Below are 12,395 nucleotides of genomic sequence, written 5' to 3'. Positions count from 1 at the left end.
ACAGAATTATAGTTAGTTTGGGAGTGAGCACTCCAATGTAATGAGACATTCATACTTTAGGGAGGACCTTCTGAATTTGTGATAGCTTTAATAGCACAATCAGCAATATCACAAACACTATAACATAGCAAGGTAGAGAGAGATAATACAAGCATCCAGAACTTGCAAACTCACTTTGCTGGGGAGCCCCATAGTAGGTAAGATGGCCTACAAATAGTCCTTGCCCTGTCAAGTTCCAGGAAATCTCCCAGGAGTGCATGGGCCGAACACCACCTATTATCATAGGCCATGCTAACACCCACTATGCCTGATACATATTCAGTAGGGGTGTCAGTCCCCTTTCCTCATCTGTATTTCCTCACCCTATTCATGCTCAGCCTTTTACCTTAAGCTCATTATTGTATAGTTACCAGGAGATAATATTGGAGAGCAACAAGCTCTAGAACTTGTCTGAAGCATCCTGAAGAAGAGCTCTGCGTAAGCTCGAAAGCTTGTCTCTCTCTCCAATAGAAGTTGGTCCAATAAAAGATATTACCTCACCCACCTTGTCTCTCTAATAGCCTGGGACCAACACAGCTACAACAACACTACATACAATTAGTTACGACAGCATTCTTAGGGTTGGACATCTGCTGAGTTTCTAACTTAAAATATCACAAGGTGCCATTTTATACCAGCTTTAGGTTACCTGTCAGCAGTTTAGCAACACTTACTTACAACAACGCTCTATCTTGTGACATCTGGTGATATAGGGTCTCCTACTAGTTAGTTGCTTATGTCAAGTCTTTAGGTTTTAGCTTGAGTTAATTTGACTAAGCTGTTGTCTTACAGGCTTCAGACCGGTAGGCTTTTGCGTTACTGCTTTAATCCAGTGGTTCTCAATTAGACATTTGCTTATTTGACATCAGGCTACAGAAAAAGTACTAGCGAAGTCAGTACAAACTAAAATTTCACACGACTTGTTTATACTGCTCTCTATACTATACACTGAAATGTAAGTATAATGTTTATATTCCAATTTATTTATTTTATAATTATGTGGTAAAATAAGAAAGTAAGCAATTTTTCAGTAGTAGTGTGCTGCAACACTTTTGTATGCAAGTTTTCAAGTGAGATGAAACGTGGGGATATACAAGACAAATCAAACTCCTAAAAGGGGAACAACAGTAGTTTGGAAAGGTTGAGAGCCATTGTTAGCATATGCCCATATATCTATAGCAAAATAGCTGGCTACAGCCTGTAACTTGTAGACCCTGTCTTAGCCTCATATTTAGACAATTTTGTGATACAAATCTTAATTTTATTAAATATTCCTCTTCCCATTTTATCAATAGAGATTTTCACATAAAAAAAGGATTCTTGTGTCTGAGACTTCACCTACTCTTGGTTTCCCCCCCCTCAACTCAAAGTCTTATCCTTGTCTATAACATCACATCACAATCCGCTACTGAGAAAATGATTGGGAGGGCACCAGCAGAAGAACAACTCTAAATGTGAAAACACAAAAAGAGGGAAATCTTCAAGGAATACCCTGAGGAATACAATCATTGTTTCTGTGCACACATTTCTAGTAGCAACGAGGATGAGAGGCACACTCTAAGGTGAATTGTTGCAGAATAGAATGTCCTTCAAAGTTCTTGCTGAGATGTCGCATGCTCCTGTCGACAATAAAACGAAGGAGATACAGACACCTCATAAATCCTATTTTTAGATTCAGTTGGAGAAAGGTTTGTTATCTCATGATGCTAAGTGGGAGATGTGAGAATTTGAAATTTAATGTGTACTAAGAGTTTTTTTCAGTATTGCCGGTTAGTACAGTGGAATTTCAAATATAACCTTCTAGCATATAAAATAGGCTCTATGAAAAATCATTCATTTAAATGTGGTTTTATTGTATTGCCAATAGAGATCACTTTCTTGGCTTTGTTGAAATTAGTTTAAGAATCATACATCTCTATAATGCAAAATCCTAGCATCTGTGAAAGTAAAAAATATTGATGTGCATTACTAAACATATGTTACTGGCTGCAACTATTATTAGTTCCATCTGTCTTGGGGTTTGCCTGAGCAGAAAAACAGAGAAAAATCTGACAAAGGACCTCAAGTTTTAGCACAATAATAACAACGTGATGAGATATAATACTGGGATAGTAAAAAAGGAAAGAACATAGGGACAAATCCACAGCGTCTTAGTGCTAAACTGAGCAAATTGCATGCAGTGCAGAGGACACACACCACCTCAGTAGCAACACCTAGAGGCACTCTGTCTCCCAGAGCTCCTGGGTGCACAGGGGCTGCATACCCTTTGTAGGGTGCAGATTAAGCAGCCCCACTAGTCAATGTGTGACAGTCACCACCTTGGCTGACACACTGGGACCTGAACTGCACCTTCAATGCTAAAAGCAGAATCTGGGTTGTAACAGATTTGTTTCCTCTGCCGCTAGGGCAAAGCAGGGAACTTGTAATACACTCACCAGTGGGTTATAAATGCCTGTGTTTTGAGATGGATGGAATGGTGAATTCGTGGCTCTGATTCCTCCCTGAGAAACAGCAACAACTCCTGTGCGCCCCAGGATGTCAGAGCTGCAATTCTGTTGGGCCCTTGCTTTGGTCTGCTCAGCAGTAGGCTACTTATGCCTCCTCCTGATCTCAATGTGCACATAGGGCCAGGTAGCCTCTGTCCCTTGATTCTTACCCAGACAATACTTTGCAGAGTCAATCAGATACTAATTAGCACGGGATGGGCTAAGGAGAGCAGTACTGCCAACTTCAAAAATCGTAAGTCAGCCCCCCCCAAATCATGAGATTTATTTAAAAAATTTTTGTTTGTTTTTCTATTGACCTTCTGGTTTATAAGCATTGATGTTTCATGCTTTTCTCCACAACCATGCAGGCTACAAAGTTACTTAAAAAATTTAAACCTGTGATTTTCACATACCATGGCTCCAGGAGCTGCAGTATTAAAGAAAACCACCAAATATTGAGAGACTTGAGAGCTGGCCACGCTGGGGGAGCTCAGAAGAGAGGAAGTGACTGAGCAGCTGAAAGGGAGAATTTCCAGACCGGGACTGCACAGGTGAGTGAATGACTCCCAAATATAGAGCGGCAAAGGCAGATCAAGAAAGCAAGCCAAGGCTCTAGGTGTGGCTGGGGAAGTAGGTGGATACAAGGTCACAGAGCAAAGCCATGGACACCTTCAAAAACCAGGATTTTTAATTTAATTCTTCTATGGACAGAAAGCTGATGAATGTGATGGGTGATGGAGTGACCTGTCCTGTCTTCCTCTAGGGAGGAAGAAATTGCAACAGTTGAGACCCAGAACCATGAGAATTAAAAAGGATTTCAAAAGAGATGAAGTCACCACAGGGATGCATTCTGGTAACATTCCACACATTAATAGGCAGGATTATTAGACGAAAGAGCTGTGGGAAATAAAAGGATATTTGGGAGTAAAAGATGACTCCACTGTCCCACATGTGGAACAAAATAAGCAATTAGAGCAAGGTCAGAAACAAGGGACAAAGAAGACCTTTTACCCAGAAGGAGGGCTTCCATCTGCGAAGCGATCACTGGTAGAAATTTATGGTGTAGCCAGACGCTGACAAAGACTCTGACCCTACAATGAGCTCCATGCAGGCCAACTCTTGAGCTTTGGTTGCTTATACAGAAGACACATCCAACAAAGTATTTCAGTTGTTTAAGTAAATGGCTGGTCTTAATACATTAAGTGCGCCTCACTTAATGAATACTTGTGGTCATTAGAGCACTGCAAACCTAAAACCAGGTAAAACTCATCTGATTTTCGGGTTCATCACAAACTCAACCCTAGGGCACACACACACACACAAAATTGCGAACACTTTCAGTCAATGGGAGATTTCCATTACTTGCATCTGAAGAAGTGAGGTTCTTACCCATGAAAGCTTATGCTCCCAATACTTCTGTTAGTCTCAAAGGTGCCACAGGACCCTCTGTTGCTTTTTAGTCAATGAGGAATAATTTACGTGTGTGTTTGTTGTTGCTGGGGTTTTGTGTGTGTTTGTTTTTTTAAATCTGCTTAATCCACAGTTTCAAACCCAAAACACAAAGTGAAATTTGCAGTTGCAAATCCACATACAGGAAAACCAAAGAAAAATCTTGGGCAAAGCCCCGGAAACCATAAGGGATGAGTTTTGCTCACCTCTATACATGATTGAATGATTTCTGATTATGCAGCAAGTTTGCTAAAGCAAAGGATGATATAGAAGAGAAGATAATCAAATTACAGGAAGGGAGAAACAAGGTGAATTTATAAATTATATAATGATTCTAATGGAAAATTCTCATTCAATTAATTATTTTGCTAGTTCCCTAGGAACCAGTAGACTGTGCTCATGAGTCACTTCCCAAGCCGAGATCCAGAGAGACTCCTTATCATGTAGGTCATGGGTTGGCAACCTTGGGCATGTGGCCCATCAGGGTAATCCGCTGGCAGGCCGCGAGACATTTTGTTTACGTTGACCGTCCAGAGGCATGGCCCCCTGCAGCTCCCAGTGGCCGTGGTTCGATGTTCCCAGCCAATGGGAGCTGCAGGAAGTGGCAGTCCACACGTCCCTGTGGCCCGCACTGTTTCCCGCAGCTCCCATTGGCTGGGAACATCGAACCACGGCCACTGGGAGCTGTGGGGGACCGTGCCTGTGGACGGTCAACGTAAACAAAATGTCTCGCGGCCTGCCAGTGGATTACCCTGATGGACCGCGTGCCCCAGGTTGCGACCCTTGATGTAGGTATAAACAAAAAAAGAATGTTCTGTTTCATGACCATGATGCAAACCATACTGTCCTGCAAGAATTTTTTTCAGCTCATTAAAACTCTACTTCTAATACGCCCAACTCAATGCATAACCATGTTGCTAATATACTTTATTCCACAGCTTTACACCTTGGACACTACCACACACCCAGCATTAGGAACATAGGCCTGGATTCAGCATATGAGTCAAGCACAGGGAGTGAACATCACCCACCCCCAGTCCCTAAAGGGAATCTGTGCAAAAGATACTATGACTCCAGGCTGTATTAGCTTCTTAACAGAGCCACTCCATGATGGTATCTCTTTCAACCCCACCTCTCCATCACCACCTCTGAAACAAGAATTCAGAGGAGATGCCAGATGGGGAACCTCAAAGAGTTTTCTCTTCCACAAAAAACCAGGAAGGAGCCATAAGGGAGGGGGAACTCCGCACCCTCACCCAAAGTTATTTTTGGAATACCGGAGACTTTTTTTCAACCAGAAACTGCCATTTTCCAGGCTTTTGTACTTGCTCTTGGGAACAGCATCTCTTAATTTGACATCCAATAATGCTATCCAGAGAAGAATGAGGTAATTGCATAAGCTATTAGTGCTGGAAGAAACAGGATACTAATACACCAATGTTTGAAAAGGGCTTTGAAGATGAAAAGTCCTGAGCATTACTGCTAGTCAATCAGCATTTAAACATTTGTGTCTAACAAATTCACCACTGTAGATACAGCTTCCTTCAACACAGCTCCCCACAGCTAAAGGGACAAGAGGACAAATCTTCTACCAGAAATGGAAAGGGAGCATTAGAATGACTGATGGCATCTGAACTATGAAGGAGACTACTGGAGACACCAGCTTCTAGTTCTGAGCCCATTCCAAAGGCCATTGAAGTCAACAGGAGTTCTTCCGTTGACTTCAACAGGCTCTGGACCTGGACTTCAGACGCGCAATAGGATAAACTGGTTGATGGTATCAAAAGCCAAGTCGGAAGAGGAAAAGAGATTGCCATCAATTAATTATGTATTATTTACACATTTTAATCTCACAAATATTTATTTGTTGCCCTATATCGCTCAGGAATTTAACCAAATTCATTTCTAAAATAAATAATAAGTGTAGATGTGTACCGGATAGGGTGACCAGACAGGAAGTGTGAAAAATCGGGACGGGGGTGGGGGGGTAATAGGCGCGTATATAAAACACAGCCCCAAATATCGGGATTGTCCCTATAAAGTTGGGATATCTGGTCACCCTAGTACCAGAAGTATCAGAGGGGTAGCCGTGTTAGTCTGAATCTGTAAAAAGCAACAGAGGGTCCTGTGGCACCTTTGAGACTAACAGAAGTATTGGGAGCATAAGCTTTCGTGGGTAAGAACCTCACTTCTTCAGATGTTGCTTTTCTAGTACCAGAAGGTTTAGCATAATTGCTATCCAACAAAGAGCAGAGTCTGTAGTGTTTCACATCAGGGATGATGCAATAATCTACGGCTATCTTTCATCTTATGCCTTTAGCACAGTAATGTGCACTTATCAGATAGCACTTTGGTGAATGCAGCTTTTCTGGCCCTTTGGTCTGGCAAATCGCCTCTCCTCAAGGCCTTTGATACAGGGCACTGTATCCCCTGCGTCCCTCTCTAGCCCTTGAAGGCACATCACTTGATTTTGAATTTCTCCCCATAGGACAGTCATAGGACAGTATCTTGTTCCTTGGCCTGATTTCTGGGAAGGAAGAAGTTTTTCTTTTATTTTTTTAAATGACTCACAAGAACACAGTTGAGAAAGAAAAAGTAGAAGGGGCATATTCTATATGCTTATTGCTTATGCTATGCACAAAATAACCTACATTCCCCAAAAGTATCATTCTCAGAACAGAAACGACAGTGCTTTGCACTCTAACACCTTTTTAAATCACTCAAAATGCCTAACTCCCTGGGAATCTGTTCTCAAGTTGGTACAGCTTGACAGAATGCGGGAATAGGCAGTACCTAGAAAGGTACAAATATATATATTTTAAAGGGATATGAGGAAAGCCTGCACACGTGAGATTCGATTTCTTTTCTATGAGTTCCCTGCTTTTCCCTAGTGATTAGCCCCTACACCCTGCATGGTTCTGCTATCTGCAGCGAGAAACTATCTGGCGACATCCCAGGAGTGTTTTCACGCTAGCCCGAAATGCCGTTCAAGAGAAAAACAAACAGGACATTCCCACAGACATCTTTTAAGTATCCTTTAAGCAATCAAGTTGTTGGGTGGCTAAAGCCACAGTGTCATAACAATTGCCATCTTACAGTAGTTTACAATCTTTCTGCTTAATTTACAGAACACGGGATCTCTTCACACTGATCTGGTTGCCGCCATGTTGTTCCTTACGTAGGATTGACCGGAATGATTTCACTTTATCTTGGATCTCAGTCAGAATGCCAATCTTTTGCCCCAGGACTGCTTCAAACTGTGCAGCGTAAAAATCCACGTCATAATCTATTTCTTCAGCCACTTCCAGGAATACTTTCAACCATCGAAGAGATTCCTGGTGCTCCTCTATAAGTGCTTTCTCATCCAACTCTTTTCTTTTCTTCTGGGCTTTCTCTCTGGCATTGAAAGTAAACAACTGAGGAGAGACTTCCTCCTCTTTCTGTACACAAAATACTTTGAACTCATCCGTCTCAGGCAAGCTCTGTACAGTCCATGGTTTCTTCAGGTCATCCAGCTGATATGGGAACTGGGTGATGATTGAATGTGACTGTCCAAGGGAATTAGGATCTACCATCAGTTCCTTCACCCTGTTGGCGTACCTTAGAGTATTGAGAGTGTGCTCACAGGATCTCATCCCTGGAGAGATGGTGGCGATCATGCAGGTGCATGAATTCTCCCCTATGAACGAGTCCCTTAAAACCTGGGTGAGTTTACTAGCCCTGAATGGGGTATGGGCTTTGTTGCGCCCAAGGGCCCTGATGCATTCCTTAAGTGCCAGGAGACTCTTGTTAATCTCAGCCCCTTCCAGCCTCGTCCGCCTGTCTGCACTGCCCGTGTCTGCTCCTCTCTCATTCCCAGCCAAGTCAATCAGGGAAAACTTGCCGTGCAGCTTCCCTCTCTTCCGGAGGATGATCTGGAAGATGGCATGGCTGCGGGAGGAGTGGGTGTTGGCAGAGGTCTGGCCGGACGTCCTGCACCTGTTGCCCATCTCGATGAGCTTCATGACATCCTCCACGCAGCTGACCTCCTCCTCCTGCAGCCCCACCACCTGGATCTGCTGCTTGCCGTCCTCCAGCACCTTCAGCCGGTTCCTCCAGTTGAGCAGGTCGTACACCTTGCCCCCATAGATCTCGAAGAAAGCCCCGTAGACCTGGAGCTCCAGTTGCTTGTAGCTGGGCTCCTGCAGCCAGCAGAAGACATCCTGGGCTGCCAGGGTGTAGATGCCCTTGGGGCAGCCCTGGCCCTTGGCCGAGAGGTCTCCCACCATGGTGTGGGTCTTGCCGCTGCCCGTCTGGCCGTAGGCGAAGCAGGTGGCCATGCCCCGGCGGAAGATGCTCTCCACCAGCGGCTGGGCCGTGTTCCTGTACACCAGCTCGTTGGGGGCGCTCTCGTCGAAGGCGTGGTCGAAGCGGAAGGCCTGGCTCTCCAGGTAGCGGCTGAGGTCCAGCCTCTGCCGGGCCTCGTGCACCACCACCACGCCCCGGCAGGGGACGGTCACCACGTCGAAGTCCTGCAGCCCGGCTTCCCGCGGGTTGAGCGGCCGCTTGCGGACGCAGACGCGGATCCGGTGCTGGGGGCCGGGCTCGGGGCCGCCCAGCGCCCCGCCGAGCAGGCGGCCCCGGTACTCCTGGATCATGCAGATCACGTCGTAGTTGGGGTGCGGCGAGCCGGCCGCCTGCTGGGCTCGCTGCTCCCGCAGCTCCCGCTGCTGCAGCCGCCGCTTCTGGCGCAGCTCCTGCAGCCGCTCCACCTGCCGCACGCACGGCGATTTCCTGCCGGGGCTGCAGCGCCCCGCGCGGGGCCGGCCGGGCTCCGGCTCCCCGCCGTCCCCGCAGGGCTGCTCCAGCTTGGCGGGCGTCGCCGCCGGCTCGGCCGGGAGGCTCTGGTCGCCCTGGGCGGAGCAGGGCGCGGCGGGGGCCAGGTGGGGGTTGAGGGCGAAGGCGAGCTGCAGCTCCACCCTCTTGCCTTTGTTGGCCCCCTGCTCGACCCACTCCACGGTGAGGCTGGAGCTGTCCCGGTGCAGCGCCGTGACCAGCGCCGGGTGGATGCGCCCATCGCTGCGCTTGATCTCCAGGTAGGAGCCGACCAGGATGCTCCCGAACTGGCCGGCCATGCGCTGCGGCGACGGGGCGGCCCCGATCCCCGGCAGCAACGGGAAGCGGGAGAAAGGGGCGGCGGGAGGGAGCGGGGAGCCCGAGGGAGGCGGCTCCAGGGGGCAGGAGGCGCCCCGGGGCCTGAGAGCTGCCAGCCAGCGCATGGCCACGCCCGCCCCAGCCGCCAGACCGGCCCCCGCTGGGCAGCGCCCGGCGTCACAATGAGCTGTGGTCCGGACGTCAGGCTGCTGGGGCCCCAGGTCCCGCACAGCTGCCAAGCCTCCAGCACCGTCTCTTCTCGGGCATGGAGCGGGAGGATTGCGGAGCCCCGCAGTTAACAGAGCTAGTCGGGGACAGCCTGGAGGTGGTAGTGGCAGGGAGGAGAGCGAGGGTCAACTATTCAGAAGTGAGGGAGAAGCCACAGTCCTACTGGAAATCGCTCAGATCCTACCCCTGAAACATTTCAGCTTCATCCCCCATCTAATCTAGGGCATTTCTTCTTTCATAGCGATGGCCTGAATGTGGGAATAAAAGGAGTTGCCAAACATCTCCCACGTTTCCTAACATCGCCGACGTTTCCTGGGTGTAGTCTTGACCTTTCTTTGCTCGGTGATTTTTTTTTTTTTAAATAGGAGGGTGGTAGGAACAACAGCCGCTTCCACCATTCCAAAGTCCTGCTTGAATTTCCAGGCTAGTGCATCCGTGCGGTGACACATCATGTCGAATGAGATCAGTCACAGGGGTAGCTAATGTGACTGCTATCACAGTTTAGCGTGGTGACGCTTAAGTGCAGAAATTCAACAAGGCATTTTCCCTCAGACCGTGAAAACCACAAAAGCAAAAGATAAAAACTGCCACCTTGTATTGTTCAAATATAAGTATGAAAACACTGTTATTGCTTCAAAGACAGTCTTAGGCCTTGTCTACACTACACAGTTTTGTTGACAAATGTCAGCTTTTGTTGACAAAACAGCGGAGGTGTACACACTGAAATGCTCCTTCTGCCTATGTAACTCCCCTACTGTGCCGACATCATAAAGCCATCTCAATGAGAGGCATAGGGCTTAGGGTGGTGTAGTTAGGGTGATGCAGTGTCTGTGTAAACACTGCATTCCTTACAGCGGCTGTTAGCTGTCATCCTTGTCAAGAAAGCCGGCTCATGGGCTGCTGCCTGGGCCCCACTCCAAGCCGGGCTGCCACCCAGGCTCCCCACTGTCCGGAGTGAGCCCTGCTCTCCCACAGGGTCCCAGCTCCCCCTCAGGAGCACAGCAGCTGACTGGACTCCAGCTGCAAATCTCCCCATTGGAGGCAAGAAGCCCTGGGTGGTTGCCCCGCTGCTCCCAGCTGGGAGGTTGAAGGCAAGAAAAGCTCCAAGGGGCAGCTGGGCTCCCGGTAAAGAGCTGCATGGAGCTTACGGCCCTGGCTTTCAGTCCCCCACACTGCCCCTCTTCAGTCGGTGGAAGCACTCCTAGTGAGGAGACACACCATCGACAGGAGGGCAAAGTGGACATCAGCCACTGCAGTAATTAATATGGTGGCTGTAAGACAACCTAACATAGGTCGACTTATCTTTGTAGTGTAGACAGAGCCTTAAATGTCTGTTGCACCCCTCTTGAAAAGCACATGGATTAGCAAAGGAAAAATATTTGTAGTGGATACATTTTGCCCACCAGAGAAGGAGAAGAATTTAATATCATTTGAATAACAAAAAAGAATAGAAGCAGCTATTTTTAATCTCAACATTTGTATCACGTTATTCAGTCATCTAAAGGTTTCTCTAAATAATTAATCACCAGGCTCTGGTTACACAGAAAACATTTCAACAGCCTGATTTGTTTGAAGAGATTTGATTCATGTTAACAGGTTGATTCAGGCACTCAGGATGGACTTCATTGTTTTCAGATACTACAGCGATAAACCTGGTATAAATGTCTACAGCTAAGTAGGTAGGTTTGTTTTTTTAAGTTTATGCCTTTACATGTAACTAATTTTTAAGGGGTTTTTCAAATATTTATTCAAGATTTTTTGGACTGGTAATCTAAAGTGATTATGACAATACTAAGTATAACTAAGATCATCAGAACTTAATGATCCCCCCTCCCCCCATAATAGCCCATATTTTAATTTGTTTGGGCCAGTCACTAAAGCTAAAGCCAATGCAAAAAAAGCTTGTGTGGATTGGGTTTGGGACACTGGGGCCATACTTTGAGGTGTGGAGTGTTCTGAAACTATTCAGAATGAAGGGTTGAAAAAATCTGAGACGCCTCAGAGTAAAATAATGGAGTCTTGGAAGTTCCCTTTTCCCCAGGAAAAGTATTTTCCAGCCATTACACCAATACAAATATATTGTAATTGCCTGTAGTAGAACATCCATTAACTTCCAAATCGTTGCGCCAGGACATAGCCACATGATTACCATTGCATTTATTTATGGGTGCTTGACAAAATCCCCATGCCTCTGATTGTGGTTTCAGATTAATTCAACAAAAAAGAAAAATGTTATGGCAAAATTATATCACGTATGGACAGAGCTAGTCCTTGGTTAAGGAGGTAAATTACATACCATCGAAAACGCCTACTTGATGAACAGAGTAGTGTGGCAAGATTGCACCAATTTGCTTTGTAGGATTTTTGTGAGACGTTTGCCAGCTCTATTGCTAGATAAGACGGAGGATGAGCAGAGCAGCAATATTACGGGGTAAAGGGGAGTCCTGCTTTTAAATTGTTATTCAGCCTTCCATGCCAATGTTGTCTTTCTTAATGTTAGTCTTAGCAGAAACTCAGCTGTCAGATCCAGAGGTCAAGACCTGCTGAAGTAGTACCCTACAAAAGGGCGATAGGGACATTATGAAACCAATCCTCGTGGCAAGTGACTTTTCTTTTTTTATGTTTGGAGATCTTTTTAGAGTCTCACAGAGACAGCTGAATTCAGACAAGCTTCTGTCTGGGGAATTTGACATTCACTGTTGGACCAGTTTTATCCATCTGATGTTTCCAGAGGCCATATATTCTATTACATGTGCATGAGAAACCTCACTCAATCCTAAATTGCATAAGCATTTGCAGGCCCTGAGCCTTAATTAGTATCATCCCTGTAGTATGATATGACTATGTTTAATACAGATACTGCCATAGCCCTGAAAAACAATAAGCTAAAGTCAGCTCCTTTTTGGTTCTTAGGCTTGTTTGAGTCCTGGCCAGAAAGGATGGGATGCGCAAAGGAGGGAGTTAGATGCTCAATCCTAGGGAATTTCAATGGAATCTAAATCCCTAACTTTCTTAGGCTCCTGTGAAAAATCCTAGCCAAGTAAATACAATAAAACAATT

General features: G+C 46.2%; 1 protein-coding gene across 1 annotated transcript; it reads right to left on the bottom strand.

The window, feature by feature from the left end:
* Window positions 1–6,148: 6,148 nt before the first annotated feature.
* On the bottom strand, window positions 6,149–9,213 carry KIF2B (kinesin family member 2B). Its single transcript, XM_024101770.3, has one exon. It carries the CDS (start codon window positions 9,086–9,088, stop codon window positions 7,097–7,099), a length of 1,992 nt encoding a protein of 663 aa, XP_023957538.2. The 5' UTR covers window positions 9,089–9,213; the 3' UTR covers window positions 6,149–7,096.
* Window positions 9,214–12,395: the final 3,182 nt, after the last annotated feature.

The sequence above is a fragment of the Chrysemys picta genome, chromosome 12, assembly GCF_011386835.1.
Source record: "Chrysemys picta bellii isolate R12L10 chromosome 12, ASM1138683v2, whole genome shotgun sequence".
NCBI lineage: Eukaryota > Metazoa > Chordata > Testudines > Emydidae > Chrysemys > Chrysemys picta.
The sequence above is the reverse complement of the archived record's forward strand: the minus strand, read 5'-3'. Positions and strand labels throughout refer to the sequence as shown.

Coding starts and splice junctions, on each gene's coding strand:
- KIF2B (XM_024101770.3), bottom strand. CDS start 9,088: ATGGCCGGCCAGTTCGGGAGCATCCTGGTCGGCTCCTACCTGGAGATC.